General features: G+C 50.3%; 1 protein-coding gene across 1 annotated transcript; it reads left to right on the forward strand.

Annotated features, from left to right (window-relative positions):
- The first annotated feature begins 497 nt into the window (after positions 1 to 497).
- On the forward strand, positions 498 to 9,300 carry BANF2 (BANF family member 2). The gene is made up of 3 exons (XM_073793242.1): positions 498 to 623; positions 8,960 to 9,050; positions 9,296 to 9,300. The coding sequence occupies exons 1-3, from the start codon at positions 498 to 500 to the stop codon at positions 9,298 to 9,300; spliced, it is 222 nt and encodes a 73-aa protein (XP_073649343.1).
- The last annotated feature ends 11,143 nt before the right edge of the window (positions 9,301 to 20,443 follow it).

Here is a 20,443-nt window from a genome sequence, read left to right on the forward strand (position 1 = left end):
CTGATGGTACCAGACCCACCCTCGCTCTTGGGCTCCTGACTTATATCATGTCTTCTTTAATATTTGAGCCAGTTAGAGTTTTCTGTTATTGCAACCAAACAACCAGCTATTACAGAATGAGATAAAAGCTAAAATAGAAATATGAAAAAAACGCTGGAGAAGGTAGATTCACTGGCTAAGAGAAGCAGGCTGTTTCTTTAAGCATTTAGGGTGGGAAGGTTGGCAAGGAACCCATCAGAGCTCTTAGCATCAATCCCACCCTTTTCATGGGGAGTTTTTGGGCTTATCTGAGACCATCACTAACGTCCCCACCTAACCCGTGCAGGTGGGGATGCGTATGTAAAGGTTTCAAAGCAGGGCGTTGCACCTGGCATCTAAAAGTCCCCAATAAACGTTGGGCGGTGGCAGGATACTCGCTGTCTGTTGGCCCCAGCGCCCGCCCCGGGAAGGCCGAGGGAGTTCCCTAACCACCTCCCTCCCCACGGCTGTTGCAGAACATGGACCACATGTCTCCCAGGCTGAGAACCTTCCTTTCTGAACCCATTGGAGAAAAGAATGTTGCCTGGGTAGATGGGGTCAGCCGTGAGCTTGCAATCAATCTGTGCACCAAAGGTTTCAACAAGGTAATTCCTCCTTTCTCGTTTCTCCAACTTCTCTTTCAACCTGTATTCCCCTAATCCTGCCAGATGGCAGCCAGTGCCACGTGTCCCTGCCAGTGGCTGTCGGAGAGCAAAGCTGCCACTTGGCCGGGCGCCACATGCTTGGTTGGAGGCTACTGACCCCGCATGCTTGGGCAGCCGCCAGGGTCCACAGATAATGGGCAAATCGAATCACTGTGGCTCAGAGCAGCTGGGCTGTGCGTGACTCACTTGGTGTTCAAACACCCAGGGGTCGACAGCAGCGAGCCGGCCGCCCGAGTCTGGGGCCGAGCTGTCAGGATGGATGATTTGGGTGCACTCCCCACCCCCATGAAGAGACATGAGGGTCTCTTGTCCTATCAGGCCATGGCAGATGGAGTCATGGCAGCCTGGTGTCTACACCAGAGTACGAGGAAGTGAGTTATTCTAAGATGTCACTAGCAGTCCGAGAACAGCCTCAATGATGGCCAATGGAATCGGAACGATCTCTTCTAGGCAACTGTTTCTATGGTGCTATTATATGAGGCTGCAGGAACCTCAGGAGAGGATGGGAGATATTCCCAAAGAGAACCCGGAGAAAGCGAGCGGGTGGGAATTCACAGGAGCATTGCACACTCGGTCGAGAGAGGCGCCTCCGGCAGAGGCACTGTAGCTCGTTCCCTTTGGCCTTAAAGTCAGCCCTCACCGCTGGGCGGGAAGAGGCTGCAGAGACGCCCAGGGAGGCGGGGAACCGCTGAGTGCGCAGCTGACGGTGAGATTGGTTTGCACCGGCCCAGCGCATGGCTGTGTCCAGGGGGCAGCTGGACGACTGGGCCTGTGGTTCTCTGATGGACACGCTGCCCTGCACCACTTGTTAAACATTCTGAATATCACCCGAATCTACCACAATCTGATACCCAATAGGTGGGATTGTCAGGAAGACAGATTGAGGTAGATTTGCTTCTTTCCTCCCAGATAAAGCAGAGAGGACCATTCCCAAGCAGAGAGCAGAGCAGGCAAGTCTGATTAGGGAAGACATTTTAAATTAAAAATTATTTTTTAGAAGAAATGATCGTCCCTTTTACTTTTCTATTGTGGTGTAACATACCCATACTGATGTGACGGGTTCAACTCAGTGAGTTTTTACACAGATATACATGCATAGACCCACCACCCGGATCTGGTGGTCAGGATCCTCGAGAATTCCAGAAGCTTCCCCTGTGTCTCTTGCCAGTCAACTCCACCCCCCACTCCCAGAAGTCACCGCCATTCTGGTTTCTACCACCATTGGTTTAATGTCTCCATAGTTCTGAGGTGTTGTTGTTGTTCAGCCATACTCATCGTTCAAAAAATATTTTAGGGGCTTCCCTGGTGGTGCAGTGGTTGAGAATCTGCCTGCCAATGCAGGGGACACGGGTTCAAGCCCAGGTCTGGGAAGATCCCACATGCCGCGGAGCAACTAGGCCCGTGAGCCACAACTACTGAGCCTGAGCGTCTGGAGCTTGCGCTCCGCAACAAGAGAGGCCGCGACAGTGAGAGGCCTGCGCACTGCGATGAAGAGTGGTCCCCACTCGCCACAACTAGAGAAAGCCCACGCACAGAAACGAAGACCCAACACAGTCAAAAATAAATAAATAAATAAATACATAAAATTAAAAAAAAATATATTTTAATCTACATACAGTAAATTTCACCTTTTTTTAGTACACAGTTCTGCAAGTTTTGACAAATGCACGTAGTCATGTAGCCACTACCACAATCAAGGCCTAGAACAACCCCATCGTGCCAAAATGTTCCCCTTACCCGTCACATTTCCCACCTTCAGCCCCTGGCAACTACTGATTTGTTTTCTGTCCCTATAGTTTTGCTTTTTCCAACTTGTTTCAAGTGATTCTAGGAGGATGAGAGGCATATTAAAGATAAAGGAATGAATGAATAATGGGAAATTTTCAGGCATCCGAGAACTTGCTACATAGAGTCAGGGCTATAGGGAAGGAGGAACTGGCCAGGTCCCTGGAGATCTGCTCCTCTGTGTTTCCCACCTCCTAGCTAGCTGTGACCAGCCCTCTCCTTTTAGGCTCTACTCATTCCAAGGGCCACTAATTCCAGGCACTGATGCCAGGGGTTCACCTTCTTCCTCTGCTTTGAGCCCCTCACCCACCTGCGAATGAGATGAGAGGTCGCTGTCTCCACTTGACAAACGAGGAGACAGAGGCTCTGGAAAGTGAGTGCCTTGATCAGGGTCCTGAGTGAGGACAAGAACAGCCATGGATTATATGGTCACAAACCACCCAAGAATATCAGGGCCAGGAGGCCACCCTGGCGGCGCGGGGGGGGGGGGGGGCTTTACACTGAGATTTGGTGATGAGCTCCTGAATCGAGTGATGGAGCCTGGCTGGGCCTATACGAGGATCCAGGAGGAGACCCCAGTGTCGCACCGACAAGATGAGCAGGCGCTTCGGGGGGGGCGGGGCCGTGGGCGGGGCCAGCAGTAAGAGGCAGGTAGATCCCGGCAAAAGAAACGCAGGTTCCTGTAGTGCTTTCCATAGGCTTTATTTTTTAGAGCAGTTTTAGGTTTACAGCAAAACTGAGAAGAAAGTGCTGCGAGGTTCCCTATGCCCCTGCCCCGTACACAGCCTCCGCGTTACCAGCACAATGGTAGGTTTCTTACGGGAGAACCTACACTGACACCTTATCTCCCCGGGGCCCAAAGTTGACATTAGGGCTCACACTTGGTGCAGCGCATCCTGTGGGTTTGGACAAACGAATGATGACAGGTATCCACCACGGTGATGTCCTACAGATCTCTTCTCTGCCCCACAGTCCTCTGAGCTCCTGGGTTTTCACACCCTGCCTGCAGGAGGCCTGGACATGGCAGGCCCCTCCCCAGGCTGGGGGTCCCTGGGGTTTCTTGGCTGTGAGCAGAGATCCCCTCAGGCTCCACCCCTGCTCATGGTGGCTTCCTTGGCCTGTCCCATGGGTGCTGGGCCTTTCCGAGGACCCGCTGGGATGCAGATGTGTGAGGCTGCCCTCAGCCCTGCCTGCCTGGGCCCCTCACACCGCTCCCGAGACACCAGATGCTGGAACCAGGAGATGGGACACCAGCCCCGCCCTGGGAGCCCAGGGTGCATCTGGGTGTGTCGATCATCCCTCTAGGACTGTGGCCCTGGACAGGGGCAGGCATGGAGACACCTTCTCAAGCTCCCACCAGCCTCTAAGTCCAGTAATTTCTCCTCGATGCCTGCCCCACCCAAGTCAGACTTGCATTTCTTCTTCTACGGAGGCATGACGTGCTCGGCGGGGTTGCCCCTATCTCTCTCTGCACTTTCCCAGAGATTTGTCTGTGGCTTGAACAGTTCTCTGGCTCAGTTGCAGTCCTGACTTTCAAAACTACGGATTCACCCAAGTCTCAAAAGTCAAGAATGTGGCTGCGTTTTCTCTGGGTTTTTTCGTGCCTGCCCTCCCCTGGGGCTGACGGCTTTGGCCTGACGATCTACACCTTGGCCGTCCAGCACGGCGGCCGTGGGCCACTTGTACCTGCTGCGTACCGTCTGAATTGAGTTGTGCTATAAATATAAAATACACATGGCCACGTTAAAGACTCAGTGCCAAACAAACAAAAAATGGAAAGCACCTCATCAATAATTTTTTAATTGATTACATGTTGGAATGATAATAATTTAGAAATATGGGAAAAAATTAAAATTATTAGAGTTCATTTCACCTGTTCTTTCCCCCTTTTGCCGTGGCTTCTAGACAATTAAAAATGACACGTGTGCTGGCCCACATTAGATTTCTACTGGACAGCATTGGTCTAGATTTAACGGCGAAATGTCTGCAAAGGTGAAAGGAATGACCAGAAGAGGGAAGATACATCGTGCTCAAGGTGTCCGCACCAGGTCTAGCTCCGCCTTATATTATTCTGTCCCCCCACCCTCACCCCCCTGCTCCACCAGACTGTTCATGAACTACAAGCACATGGGGACCACCCTCCCGCGGACCCAAGGCCCCTCTTAAAATGAACTTTTGTCTCCTTCATGGGCCCACTCATGGCCCGCCCCCTCCGGAAGCAAGCCCTCCTTCTGCCCACCCACCCTGGCCGGACACGTCGCTGTTTCTAAACGCTGAGTACCCAGCGGACCCCTTGCTGTCACATTCAAACTATTGATTGTTTTTTCCACGCGTTCTGTTAGAGGCACAGCTCCCTTTGGTGTCCTCCCGTATCTTCTCTGAAGAAAGGATTGTTCTGGGTTTCTTGTACTCCTCCTCTCCCTAGGAAAACCCAATGGAGGGGGGTGAATTTCCAGGCGCTCAGTACATTCAGAGTCATGGGCAGTGCCCTATGGGGTGACTCCAACAGCGTGGAAGTAAGTTTCACATCCCACAGAATCTGGTTTGCCTCAGTACCCTTTGAACACCCTACGAAGTCATAACCATGCCTAAATCTTCCTTCTGAAACATACTTGGAAGATGAGGGAGCAGCAAATGTCTGGGATGCCCACCTGCTCCCCAAGCCTCTGTCACCTAATAGAACCAGCACCTGATGCTTGCTCCATGTCAGGCACTGATCCAAGTGCACTACATACAGTTATTTCATTTAATTACCAAAAGATCCCATAAAGTATACTATTTCGTCTCTATTTCACCGATGAGAAAACAGGCACGAAGCAGCCAAGTGCGTCACTCAAAGTCACTCAAGGTGAGAGAGACAAAATCTGAATCTGGCAGACAGGCTCTGGGGTGGGCAGTAGGGCAAGGGACCCCCCCCGCACCCCCAGCCCTGCCTGATGCCCGGACCCTACAAGGAGTCAGTCACAGAAGCTTGGGGTTATCCTATGCAGGGTTGCCAGGTAAAATACAGCACGCTCAAATTAAATTTGAGTTTCAGTTAAACGATGTTTTTGTGTAAGTGTGTCCTAGGGAGATGGGCAGGGGAAAGAAAGCACAGTGGGTTGGACATTCATGCTTCAGACAAGGAGTTTTACACTGGAAACACTGACAGAGGCTGCATTTGCGAGGTTGTCTTTGGCACTCAGTGGCCCTGAAGACTGAGGAGTCAGCGTCCAGTCAGAGAAAAAGAAAGTTGTTCATCACACAACAAAGCCTGGTGGTGCTGTAAAGTCCATTCGCCACGGGCGCTGAGGGGCTGGGAACTGGCAGGAGGGGAGCTTGACAGTGAGGGGCCGAGACTACGTGTCTCTGTTTGAAAGGCCAGGTGTCATAGTGGAGATGAAAAATTTTTTTTTTGGCCGCTCCATGGGGGATCTTAGTTCCCTGACCAGGGATCAAACCTGCGCAGCCTGCAGTGGAAGCACGAAGTCGTAACCACTGGACCGCCAGGGAAGTCCCTGAAATTTTTAATGAGCGTGGACCAGGACCTAATCTGCGGGCCCAGTGCAAGATGAAGATGGGCGGCCCCTTGTTGAAATTAATCAGGAATTTCAAGGTGGTGGCAGCACACCAGCAAACCAAGTGGGGCTCTGAGCTCAGGGCCTGTGTGACGGCATAGGTCACTCACCAGGGACCTCAGACTCAAATATCGCTACTGTTTCGCAAGGAACAGGCACGGCACACTGGAGGCTGGTCCAGACCTGCTCACGATTGGGATGTGGCGTTGACGGAAGTCTTCCCTCGAGCTGCCATCCTGCCACACAGGCAAAGGCTGCCTCGGGAAGGAATGAGCATCCCTGGCCTGGGTGGCGGGAGGTGGGGACGTCTGTCAGGGTATCTGCATCACTCTCCCTGCAGCCAGGTTTTTCTGAGCTTGGTCCAAGGAGGCAGGGGGTGGCTCCTCTTCCCCCAGGTTAGGGGCTCACTCTCTAGAGCCTGCAGAGAAACCCAGAGGGCTTCCTTCCATCAGGGCCATGATGGGAGCCTACGACTCCTGCTTCCCTGGGGAGCAGGGAGAAGCAGGTCGACTTCCAAAGAGAAAGGGCAGAAGGGAGCATCAAGTTGCCACTTGGGTCTGGAGGCCAAAAGATGAGGCCCTCTTGCCTGTGGCTTTCCTGGAAAGTTTGCCTCTGGTCCTGCGAGCCACGAGGTCCCTGGCATCCTGGCTGCTGGGTGTGGAGGGACATGGAAGCTCTGGTTACCAGAGCAGCCGATGCCAGCTCTCAGGATGGTGGAGGTGCCAGGCCAGGCCACAGATGGGTGGGGTGTGCTGGAATGGGGCCGAGGACAGGAGTCTTACCTCCAGGGTTCTCCATGACCCATCTAGAGAATGGACGGGGCGCATGTCAGGATCCAAAGCAGGAAAACGTATCAGGGGTCTGAGCCTGCCCATGGTGCTCAAAAGCATCACTTACTACTATTATCATCCATGTTCTCTCTCCTGGGACAAAGCTCTGCACCTCCCATACCTACTGCAGCAACGGGCTCAATCAACATTCAGTAAATGTTCACTTTTTAAAATGTTGAATTAAGAAACATCTCAGGGACTTCCCTGGTGGCGCAGTGGTTAAGAATCTGCCTGCCAATGCAGGGGAGATGGGTTCGAGCCCTGGTCCGGGATGATCCCACATGTCGCGGAGCAAATGCGCCCAAATGCCACAACTACTGAGCCCGCACTCTAGAGCCCGCGAGCCACAACTACTGAGCCCACATTCCACAACTACTGAAGCTTGCGTGCCTACAGCCCATGCCCCACAACGAGATAAGCCACTGCAATGAGAAGCCCGCGCACTGCAACGAAGAGCAGCCCCAACTCGCTACAACTAGAGAAAGCCCGCGTGCAGCAACGAAGACCCAGCGCAGCCAAAAATAAACAAATTAATTAATTAAAAAAAAAAACTCAGTAAAATCACCCCTGAAAAGACGAGGATGCTGACAAAAGTAAAATGAGCTCATTCTAACCAATTACACCGCTTTTTCAAAAAGATGATTAAAGTAGCAATTTAAAATGACCATGAAATCCTAGCTTTTGTCTCTTTTCAACAACTGGATCTGGACTAAAATTTTTTTTAAAACCCCAAACTCCAATGCTTGGGTATATTTTATGACTGGAATTCAGCTTTTATTTAATTTGTCTTTTTAAAAATGCGTTCATTTTGGTTAAGATGAAGTTTGCTTGGTTTTATGTAAGTGAAATACATAGACGCCAGTGGGTTTTCCTGGAGGGGGCCCAGGACTCAAGGCCTGGACACTGGTTCCCATTCATTCCAGGCCAGAGAGCCGGGCACTGAACGTGGCCTTCCCCGTTCATGTCCCGGCCAGTCTGTGGCCTTGGATGTCTCTTTCTCCTTGTGGCCCTTGCCCCTCATGACTGTCAGTGATGAAACAGCACGAGAGGAATGAAAAGCTGTGGGACCAGGACTCAGAAAACCAGAGAACACCATACAACTTTGACTTGTGGGCACTTAATCTTTACATGTGTTTTTCATCCACAGAGACCCTTCAGAAGGGGAAAAGGGGCAAGGTTCAGTGTGCTTGATACCTTGTCTGCTCCTCCCACAGGGCTGCAGTCTTCCAGGACAAAAAAGGAATTTGCATTTCTCCACTGGTCTCACACTGAATTCACTTAATCCAATTTGCAGGGTGGGGCGGGGCAGATGAAGGGCCTTCAGAAGATGCAGAAACTGAACCCCAGGATCTGCAGGTTCTCACTTCAGGTTAAGTGAGTTGCCTGGAGTCACAAGGCGGGTTTGCAAAAACAAACTGATACTAAGGTGCCCTTCACGTGCCAGTCCCAGGTGCAGTGGTTCTCAGCTGTGGGAGATTCTGTCCCCTGGGGGACACCTGGCTATGTCTGGAGATGGTCATGATTGTCACAGTTCAAGGTAGGGGGTATACTGCTGGCATCTAGTGGGTACAGGCCAGGGATGCTGCTAAACTCCCAGCAATGCACCTGAACACAGAATTATCCCAAATGCAACAGTGTCAAGGGTTAGAAACCCTGTGCTTGAACCATTGAGAAAGTGGCAGGGTGGGGGGCACCTCTAATTCCTGTGTGTGTTTCAAAGAGAGAAATATTAGATCCGAGGCCTGAAGGGAGCATCAGAGGTACACGAGGCTCTCCCTACTCCAAATATTGTTCCGGGACCAGCATTAGAAATGCAGAGTTTCAGGCCTCACCCCAGACTTACTGAGTCAGATCCTGCCTTTTTAACAAGATCTCAAGGACATGTCCACATTCCTTCCAGGCTACACGGCCCCCAAAGCCACCTGTAGAGATGGACATTTAACTTGACCTCACATCTCACCCAGGCCAGTGTCCGAATCTGCTTCGCCAGGGTCAGGGTTTCAGGGACAGCCCTTCTCCCTTGAATCTGACCTGTGCTCCCTCCATTGATTTGCCAGGGGAAGAGAAGCACAGCTGAGTACGTTTCCCGTGTTCCTCCACGCAGGCCTACATCCTGCTGGGACAGTTCCTTCTGATGCACAAGAACGAAGCCGAGTTTCAGAAGTGGCTCATTTGCTGCTGTGGTGCCACTGAGTGTGAGGTGCTCCTGCTTCCTGTAGACCCTCCCCCCGCACTGCCGCTAGGAAATGATACCTCTGCACTGGCTCTGGGCTCCAAGTCGTTATTTTTCTTTTCCACTTTATTGACACACATTTGTTATAAAAAGTAGTTCAAGAATGTAAAGAAGGACAAACACAAGAAAAATGACCCCCAGATTCTACCACCCAGAAACGGTCATCATTCACCTTATTCACCAATATCATGCCAACTGTCTCTTTAGCATAAATTTATCTAAAGGAATGGATAATTTTATTTAAAAATGGGGATTAAATTTTAAGTCAGCGTAGCAGTTATCTATTGCATAACAAATGAACCCAAAACGTAGCTGCTTCACGCACACAATCATTTTGTCTCGCTCAGTTTCTGAGGGACAGGAACTGAGAGATGCTTAGCTGGGTGGGTCTGTCTCAGGGTCCCCTGTGAGGTTACAAACTGTGGGCCGGGGAGCAGGTTGGTGGGGGCTAGGGGACCCACTTCCAAGAAGGCTCCTCACGTGGCTGGTGGCCCAAGGCCACAGCTGGTCTCTGAGTGGGCCTCCCTCGGGCTGTAAGGACCTGGCATCTAGCTGCCCCCTGAGCAGGTGACCCAGGAGGGAATAAGAGAGCAGGAAGCTGCAGTCTTTCATGACCTAGACTCTGATTCACACAACATCACTTCTGCCTTGTTCTAGTTTTAGAACCAAGTGCCTACATCCTCAAGGGAGAATTAAACTTTCTTGAAATAGCAAATAGTATGCAAACATTCTTAAGAGCATCACAGACAGATTTTTGAGGTATAATTTACATATGGTAAAACTTGCCCTTTTTAGGTGCATAGTTCCATGAACTTGACAAATGCATTGTCCTGTAACCGCCACCATCATGGAGATAAACAGCATCTTCGTCACCCCAGCGAGTTCCCTGGAGCCCCCCTGTAGTCATCCCTCACTCCTCCCCAGCCCTTGGCAACCAAGGGTCTGTTTTCTGTCCTTAGACTTTGGACTTTTCCAGAAAACTGTATAAATGGAATCACACAACATGTCGCTCTCTGAGGTACATTGTCTTCTTTTACTTGGTATAATTCAGTTGGGATGAATCCATGATACAGGCTTCTTAAACTTAAGAAACGTAGCAGGTGTTGTTGGTGTCCAGCCCATATCCTGGCGGCATTCACTGTTCTAAGAGAGTCCGTTACTTCACTCAAAAGCAGCTGAATCCCCTCGGCCTGAGGGGTTCTCTGGCTGCAGGAGTGGGGTCAGCCCACGCACAGGGCAGGGAAGAAAGGCCTGGGAGTTAACACCCAGGGGAGCCGTTAATCATGGGTGGAAGTTGATGGCCAAATGCCCCGGGTCCTCTGCCTGTGGGTGGGACAGCTCTGAGGCAGTCTTCCCCACTCTCCACTGGAGCTAAGCTGAGCTCCCCATAAAGGGTGGCCCCGGCTCTCTAACACCCGGCCTTGCTTCCTTCCCCTCCCTGCCTTGATTTCCCACTCCCCTACCAGGGCTTCCTGGGACCACCCTCTATACACAATGAAATATTCAAATTTTAGAGTCTGCTTCCAGAAGAACCTAACCTAAGACAACAGTGTGAATATTTATTTTAACAGAAGAAAAAAGTGGAACTGAACTGAAAGAATTGCTGAACTTCACTGAATTTTTTTCTTCATCACTAGATATAGTAATTTCTAAATCAATTTCTTCTGAGTTTAAAGAATAATATGGAGAAAAGAGTAAGAGTGAAGTTAGTATCATTAGGTTTATTTTAAACTTTGTTTTTCAATATTAGATGGTATAAACTCCTACCAAAGAAAGAAATAAAAGTAAAAAGAAATTAACACTTTTACTTCTTCCCTCTCATTTTTTAGTTGGTTTTATTGTTACTTTTAATTTGTGAAGGTTTAGATAGCGTATGTGTTCTTCCCATAAGCATACCCCCTGCAGTTACTTAGTTTTATATTTAAGAGCTTATCATTAATTTTTGTATCATTATTTTAAAAATCATAGCTTTGTCATTCCTGAATTCTTTATTTTGATACATGTCTTTGTTCGTCGAGTTGGATCACTGTATCAGTCAGAATAGGCCACAGAATGCTGCTATAACAAGCAAACCCCCAAATCTCAGTGATTTAGCCAAACAAGGTTGATTTCTCTCTCATGGTACATGTCCAGTATATGTCATCAGGAGAGCTCAGGAGCTGAAACGTCTGTGAGGAAGAGGGGTCCACACTGACTCTTGGCCCAATATCTGTAGTTTGGGGGCATCCATGACTCAATACATGATTTCAATGAGTATTTATGGAGTGTCTAAGGTTCTGAGCATGGTTAGACACTGTGGGAAAAGCAAGGGAAATAAATATGAGTTTCTGTGGTTTCAAGGAGCTTACAGCCCAGAAGTGATGGGAGAGGGGAGGGCAGAACAGCCCAGAGGTGGTGGGGGAGGTGCAGGTGGGGGTAGGGGGTGTGGCCAGGGGGCAAACAGCCAGTAAAGGGGTCTCTGTGTCAGGTGCGGGTCACGCTTCATCACTGTGGGCAGCTGACCTCAACCGTGCTGGGGACTCAGGAGTCAGTGTAGACACGTGTTAATTCACCCCACCCTGGGGTGTCCATCACACCTTCTCTGTCCTTTGTTGAGGACTACTCCCCCGGGGAGTTAATCACTCAGCACCCAAGCCAGCCGCGTGGTGAAAATGAACCCCGCTGAGAAGGTGTTCAGGCCCCGAAGGGCAGGCACGGACAGCCAGGTGTCGGCCAGCCGCGTGCACCCAGGCAGTGACGGCGGGGCACACAGCAGGGCAGGACACTGACAGCTCTGCTGCAGGCGGGGTCTGGAGTAGCCCTGGCTTTGAGAACAGAATCCACCCCTCACCACTAGTTCTAAGACCTTTGGAAAGTCAACCTCTCAGCCCAGCTTCCCAGCTGTAAAATGGTGATAATAACAGTATCTACTCAAGCGTCCAGAAGATTAAAATTCCTGCAGCTGGTAAGAGCTTCATGTGTGGTAGCTCTAAAAACCTAAGTTTTGAAATGTGCAGCACTGACTGGGTATCGTTATTGAAAGAAAGGGGAGGTGGGTATGGATGAGTGTGGCCAGGGAAGGCTGCTAGGAGGAGGTGTTAAAAGGGGAGGTCAGGGTTGAGTGAGCTGAGGATGGAGAAGAGGGAGGGGAGGAAGCAGGGGAGAGAAGGAGCTATGAGGGGAAAGACAAGCCCAACTGGCCCAGAGAGAGTGAGCTGAGGACCCTGCAGGAGAGGTAAGGGGTGGGGCTGTGGGCTGCCGAGTGCGAGGCTCCCCCGCCCCTACCGTTTCCCCCAGACAGAGGCTGAATGTGAGCAGCTAGCTGGCCCCATTTCAGAAGGCTCTGTCTTGAGGAAGCCTAGTGCTCTCAGCAGTTGGCAGGACCGGGACACATCTGGGCCGATAATCCAGGATAGTGGGCCCTGCTCGCACCCCTAAGAAAGACGCTGTAGCAACTGATGTGAAAAATACCCACAACCCTCCTCTCCTCCTGGTACCCACACCCTTCACAAAGACTCTGCAGCTCCGCCTGTCAAGAGTCCATCTCCCTTCCTGCTGGACCGCCCCTGTGACTTGCTTTGGCCACAGGCACATGGCAGAGGTGACACCGTGACAGGTGTGAACCCCCTGTGACCACCATGCAAACGAGCCTGGGTTCACTCACTGGAGGACAAGAGACACGTGGCCACTGCCCCGGCCCACGGCCAGCCAACCCCCAGATGTGCAGGTGAGGCCTTCCTGGACCAGCCCGCCCATCAGCTGACCTCAGACCCATGAGTGAGTCCAGCTGAGGTCAGAAGTGCTTGGCCCAGATGAGAAAAACCCAACTAACCCACAGACGCGTACAAATACATCTCACTGTTTTAAGCCACTGTTTTGGGGGTAGTTTGTGGGGCAGCTGTAGCTAACAGATAAATCGCCACGTGAGGCCTGGGAGTGTGGAGTAGCTCCAGGTATAAACTGAGAATCTCCTACTTCACCTATATTTTAGAAAGCCTCCTGATGGCCTCCTGGTGGGCGGTGGTAAGGAGAGGGGTCACCACGGGTCACACAGAAGCCAAGCGACTGTGATGGGGGTGGAGAAGGAGAACAAAATATTTTTTTAAAAGTGTGTCTTGGGGTGGGAGGAGGTGGGACAAAGCTGTGACAATCTCAGGGCGAGACCGGAGTGTCCATTGTGTGACCAGCTGTGGGTGGTCTGGGGTGACTGATTCCTGGAAAGGTCTGAAAGGAAGCTGGAGACAAACCTTTAAGCAAGTGTTTCTGGAAATATATATAAATTTTAACCAATAGCTGCTCTAAATCTTTACAAGCAGGAATACAAGGGGTTGATTCAGCACACACTACACCAGCACTTCACTCGCATTCCCCAAATCCTCCCGGGGTGAGAAGGCGGCATTTTCCCTGTCTTACAGGTGGGGACTCTGAACAGCAAAGAAGTTAAGTAAGCCGGTCACACTGACTGACTGGTGGTTTCAATCCGGGTCTGTCTGCTGCCTGCAGAGCCGCCTCGGGGGTGGGAGAGGGAGTGTATCTGGTGATTTCAAAGTGCTCTCAGGGACTCAAAGGTGGCATCTACCAGGTACAGACAGGCATTGGAAGGAGCGAGGGAGACCTGTTCGAACGGCCATGCAAAGATGACCGTGAGATAGTGGGGCAAACAGGTCACTGAGAAAGAATCATTCAACAGATGTTTGCTGGGCACCTACTCTGTGCCAGGTGGTTCTTGGTACAGGAGAAAACACAGCAGATGAGACTATCTTCCCTCAGAAGCTGGCATTCTAATGGGAGAAGGCGGGAAACAAAGGTGAATGAGTAAAATACATATTAATCTGAGTGGTATGAAATTGACATGGTAGGGGTCAAAAGTGGTTGAACATGGACAATTTTATGTGGTTCAGCCTTATAAATTAGTTTCAGGATGAGTGAAGAAAAGAAAGCAAGGGGGACTTCCCTGGCGGTCCAGTGGTTAAGACTTTGCCTTCCAACGCAGGGGGTGCAGGTTCGATCCCTGGTCAGGGAGCTAAGGTCCCACATGCCTCGTGGCCAATAAAACCAAAACATAAAACAGAAGCAATATTGTAACAAATTCAATAAAGACTTTAGAAATGGTCCACATCAAAAAAATCTTAAAAATAAAATACAGAAAGAAAAGAAAGCAGAGGAAGGGGGTCAAGACTGTTAGGGAGACAGGAGATTTTAAATAGGGAAGCCAGGCCAGGTAAAGGCCTGGAAGGGATGAGCTGAGAGCTGTGGGAAGCCTGGGAGGAGATACTCCAGGCAGAGGGAAGAGCCGGTGCAAAGGCCCTGAGGTGGGGTGCGCCTGCTGACTTCAGGGAGAGGAGCGAGCCAGGTCGGGGGCAGCAGAAAATGAGGTCAAATCGTGTGGGCCTTGTGGGTTATCAACAGGACTTTGGCTTTAACTAGGACAGAGATGGGACCCCACTGGAGAACCACGTGATCAGACACACAATTGAGAAGATCACCCTGCTGTGTTTGGAAGAGTCTCAAGGGGCCAGTTAGGAAGCTATGCGGGAACCCAGGTGGGAGGTGATGGGGGGTCACCAGATCTATCCTGAAGGTAGAGCCGACGGGGGTGAGCGTCGATAGAAAACGGGAGTGGATCAAGGGCTGAGAAGGCAGAGGGATGAGAGAGAGCTACTAAGAGATGGGGCGGGATCACCCCAGAGGTTGGAGGTTCCTGATGCTGCAGGAAGGCGGTGTTTCCGAGAATGGGGGTGGGGGCACCTGTGTCAGATGCTGCCGACAGGTCAGGTGGGTAAGGACTGGGAATCAGGGCCGGAGAGAATTTTTGCACGCTGTGCGGAAGACCCCAGAGACGGGAGCCCTGGGGATGCGGGAGAGAGAGGGAGGCGTTGCTGCGTCCTCGAGCAGGTGCCCGGTGGAATCCAGGACACAGGAGGAAGGACTGGCCTTGGCTGGGAGCACACAGGCTCCTCCGCAGAGGACCACAGGAGGGGAGGAAGAGCAGGGGCCTGACGCGGGGAGGTAGGAGATATGGAATCTCTCTTCCCACAGCCTCTCTTTTCCCAGTGCAATAGGAACAAGGTGGCAGGCTGCGGACGGTTGCAGACGGGGTGGAGTTAGTTGTCTAGGACAGTGGAAGGATGGGTGGGTTTTATAGAGGGATTCATTTGTGTACATAATATAGATAGATAGATGGATAGGAGATCAGATAGATAATCACTTGAGCTTTTTATCAGTAAGTATTACTTCTGTGATCAGAAAAAAAAAAAACAATAGAAGACATTCCATTTTGGAACACGAAGAACAAGAGCTCTAGAGACAGGTGGATGAGGCCCTTGGGACAGCCATCCTGTGCATCCAACACCCCGTCCTTCCCCTGGATTCTCCCATACGGCTGGTCTCACATCCCAAACTCTGTCCTTCTAGGCAGAGAGAAAGCTCCACTTAGAATTCTCCAACTTGGAGACTTTGGGACCTTCTTTTTCACTCACTCCCCCTACTCTCTAGTTCCCACTTAACTTCCTAAGGTCAAGGTTACCTTGGAGAACGGGAAGAGGGTAGTTGTCTTTCTGGATCCATTTCTACCAGATTCTCCATAACTATGCATTGTGTTCCCGTCTGGTTTATTTTAAGGACAAACCTTCCTGCACAAACTATGCTCTTGGATTGCTCGGCCTGGTCCAGTGACTGGATCTTCTTGGACCAGACTGAGGGTCTGCTGTGGCCAGGACACTGGGCAGAGATTCAGAAGACCTGGATGACGCCACTAGCGGGTCTGAGACCACAGCCAAACCCCTTAACTTGTCTGTGAAATGAGGGAAATATCTGATTCTCCTATCTCTCAGCTTTGCTTTAAAGAGAATGCAAAAATAGACAGAAAGCCATCTGAAGTGGAAGGGAGCTGGGGTGCCCTCCAGCAGTGCAGCGTGTAGCCACAGCATTATTTTATCGTGGCGGCAGCTGCAGGCTGGTGGCAGTGACAGCTCAGCCCTCCTTGTTTACGCACATTGGTCAGTACCTGCTATGTTGTGCTGTGACAACAGCAACAACGAACAAGAGCTCAGTGGCTGGAAACGATCAAGCCTTGTATCTCAGCAACATCACAGGCCCATTTCAGGTCTGCTGGGGACGGTTCTGGACGGCCCTCCCTCCAGGACCCGGGCTGACGGAGCAGCTCCTTGTAGAACATTTGAAGGCTGCTGCAGCAGAAAGAGAGCCCTGGGGGTGTCTCACACCAGCAATTACATGGGCTGGCTCAGAGCTGACGGGTCACTTTCACGAACAAATCATTGGCCAGAACACGTCATATAGTTTCACACAGTGCCCAAGGGGACCAGGCAGTGCTGTCTGCTGGCAGAGGGGAGCGTGGAAAATTGGGGCAAACATCTCAATTCACTGCTACGGAGTCCTTCTTGGGAGGGGGTGAGATTCACAGAAAGTCCCCGCGAAGGCTCTGTCCCATGCCATATATGTCCCTTTTCTTTGTTTTTTTGAAAATTTCCCACCATTACTCAAATATAGGAGAATGTATAGAAGAAAATTCATAACTCTCCCCCAAAGACGATCAATACCATCCAATATTTTATTGTACTCCTTTCCACTCTTTCTTCGCTTGCATAGGTATACATGTGTTAACAACAGCTTTATTGAAATATATTTCACACATTGTAAAATTCACCTTCCCAAAGTGTACAGTTCAGTGGGCTTTTAGTGTATTCACAGAGTTGTGCAGCCACCACTGCTATTTAATTTCAGGATATGTTCATCACCCCCAAAAGAATCCCCATTAGCAGTTCCATTAGCGGTCACCCCCCACCCCCCAGTCCAGCCCCTGGAAACCACTAATCTACCTTCTGTCTCTATGGATTTGTCCATTCTGGACATTTCATCAAAATAGAATTGTACACCCTGCGGGCTTTTCTGACTGGCTCCTTCCACTGAGCAAAACGTTTTCCAGGATCATCATGGGAGAGTAAGTGCATGTGTCCATTTAAATCAACAGATGGAGATTCTATCAAACATCAGTTATCCTGTTTCCTTCATTTATATGTTTTAAACATTTTCCCTCATTATGAAATCTTTGAAAAATAGTATTTCCTGGTTATACAACAATTCATCCAATTTATGTGCAATCATGTATTAAAGAGTGCCCCTAGTTGGGGACTTTTAGGTGGTTTCTGTGAGCAGGTAACCATGTTTTATTGAATGAATGAATGAATGAATGGAGGCTTAAATATAAATCTTTGCCGCATTCCCCATCTTTCCTTTAGGAAGATGCCTAGAAATGGATCGACAGTGGGAAACAGACATCTTCAAAGCTTTCGATTCTCACTGCAACGGCTTTTCTGCAAAGGTCGACCCAATCTGCTGAACGTGGCTTTGAGTGGGTCTGACCACATCTCACTCTGTTTCACTCAAGGCAAAACCAGATTCCTTATGTGGCCCAGAATGCCCTACAGTCTGGCCTGTCCCTCCCTCATCCCTCTGTCTCTGCCTCACTGGCTCTCACCGCCCGGCCAGGCCAGCCTCCCTGTTGGTCCTGAAACACATCACACCCTCTTGCTGGCAGGGACCTCTGCACGGCTGTTCCCTGAGCCCGGAGCCCCTTCCCCAGTCCCCGCCCAGCTCACTGCTACCCTTCAAGGCTCTGCTTTCGAGACCCTTTCTAAGCAAGGCCCTCCTGTTAGAAACGTCACCCCCAGCATCTCCTCTTCCAGCTTTATTTTTATGTTTCCCCAGAGCATTTATCACCTTGTAATATACTGTGTAATTTGCTTATTTTGTTTATTGTTTCAACCCCCTGAAATGAACACTTAGGGCCTGGCCCAGGGCCTGGCATGGGGGAGGCGCTCAATAACCCAGTGTTGAATTGAGCTGGCGGCCAGCACAGAGGGTCTCCCTATAAAATTGGGGACCCCGACCTCCTCCTCTGGATGGGAGTGCAGGCTCTGGTCTTCCCTCAAGTCCTAGTCAGTGTTCTTTCTTGATTCAGCTCGGGAGCCAGGTGGACAGGCGGCTGGCTTGAGGGCTGTTGGGTCTGCCCTGTAGTGAAACTGGAAGGGGTGGCCCCCGACAGACTAGCCCCTGTGACTGGACAGCACAAAGGCATGTTTGGGGAAGGAGCGCAAATCTTGGGGCCCACACAGAGCAAGCCCACCAGGGACCCACCCAGCCCCCGGCCCTGGAGCTTGGGCCTCACCAGGCCTCCAGGGACCAGGCTCCCAGCCTGGACACAGACGGCAGCCCCTGGTCTCTGCAGAGCAGGCGGTCTCCGGCACAGGCACCGGGACAGCACAGTGAGCGGGGAGAGGAAGCTCCCGCGGGAAGCTGGGACTCCCCTCTCGGCCAGGCTGTCAAAGCAGCAGGGCGTCCCTAGGAGCCTCCCATTTTGGGCTACTTCTGGCCAGGCTCCTGGGGCTTCCAGGGTGGGCGGAGGATCAGAAATGGCCCCAATCCCGGAGCTGCCCCCAGGTCACCTCCACCAGCAGGCTGGGCCACCTCAAGGGCCAAAGGGCTTCCCTCCTGATCTGCCCCATGAATCCCTTGCCCACTCAGACCCCTGGGATCCAGCCACTATGGGGGGAGACACCCAATCCTAGCCAGGAACGTTTCTGGAATTCTGCCTTCAGAATGACTATTAACACTTAAAATGTTCTCTTAAATATTCTCAATATGTCAAGTCTGTCTTGTGAGGGTCCATTTGAATTTGGGGAAAAGTAAAGTTACTTAAAGTCTTATGAATTTGATGGGTGATCGAGTTATGGAACATGGTCTTTTAAAAATTTTTTATTGACGTGTAATATACACGCAGAAAGGCGCACAAATCATAAATAAGCATCTTGGTGAGTTTTCAGGAATGGAATACCGGCCCAGGTGGAGAACAGGGCACTACCAGCAGCCAGGAGGCCCCGAACGCCCCTTCAGACAGGTCCACCTCCCCAAGGCTATCCTGACATCTAGCAGCAGAGGTAGCGTATCCTGTTCCTGAACTTGATATAACGGGAGCATGCAATGTGCACACTTCTGTGTCTGGCTCTTTCCATTATGTTTGTAGGATTCATGCCTATTGCAGGCACAGTTCTTTCTTTTTCGTGACTGTATACTATTCTGTTGAACAATTGGACTAATTTGTTTATTGACAAATAGTGCTGCAGAGAACATTCTTGTACTTGTCTTTTGGTGAATGTATTATCATTTATCTTGGGCATATACCTCAGAGCAGAATTGCTGGCTCATAGGTATATGTATATTTAGCTTTCTCAGATACTACAAAACATTTTGATGTGGGATAAAGTAATTTAAGTGTTTCTCAAGGGGCTGGGACCTTGGGAGGAGCATGAGTACTTCTCATGCTGGCATTTCAGGATTCCTACAAATGGTTTCAAACTCCCTCTCCCTCCCTAAACCCCGAGATTCCTGAGAGCCCATCCAGGGAACCCTGACCCCTGGTTAAGAAAGTCTGTCTGATGGTGGGGGCTGAGGGGTGGGGGTGCATCCTTCCTCCAGAGGGTGTGAGCTGCTGTCCTAACATCCCAGGCAGGCTGGAGAGGGTGACAAGGGACAGCCCCTTTTAGGGGCATTGCCAACGGCTCAGCCCGGATGCGATCACCACTGCTGGACCCCAAAGGAGTGGTCTCCCCTTCCTCACATCCCTGTCCAGTTCATCACTTGGTGCTGTCAACCCCAACTTCAAAATGCACGCATGACCTGCCCAGTTCCTTAGCTCCGCGACACCCGGTACTGCTCTTCTCTGGAAGATGACAATCCCTTCCCCCCTGAGCCTCCTGCTTCCATGTCTGCCCCCTGTGGCTCATTCTCTGCCCAGGAAGATCATTTAAAAACAAGTTTAAAGACCTAAATGTAAGACCAGACACTATAAAACTCTTAGAGGAAAATATAGGCAAAACATTTTATGACATAAATCACAGCAAGATCCTTTTTGACCCACCTCCTAGAGTAATGAAAATAAAAACAAAAATAAACAAATGAGACCTAATTAAACTTAAAAGCTTTTGCACAGCAAAAGAAACCATAAACAAGAAGAAAAGACAGCGCTCAGATGGGAGAAAATATTTGCAAGTGAAACAACGGACAAAGGATTAATCTCCAAAATATACAAACAGCTCATGGAACTCAATATCAAAAAAACAAATAACCCAATTAAAAAATGGGTGGAAGACCTAAATAGACATTTCACCAAAGAAAACATACAGATGGCCAAGAGGCACATGAAAAGATGCTCAACATCACTAATTACTAGAGAAATGCAAATCAAAACTACAATGAGTCACACCGGTCAGAAAGGCCATTATCAAAAAATCTAGAAACAATAAATTCTGAAGAGGGTGTGGTGAAAAGGGAACCCTCCTGCACTGTTGGTGGGAATGT

Source organism: Tursiops truncatus, chromosome 15 (assembly GCF_011762595.2).
Source record: "Tursiops truncatus isolate mTurTru1 chromosome 15, mTurTru1.mat.Y, whole genome shotgun sequence".
NCBI classification, from domain to species: Eukaryota; Metazoa; Chordata; class Mammalia; order Artiodactyla; family Delphinidae; genus Tursiops; species Tursiops truncatus.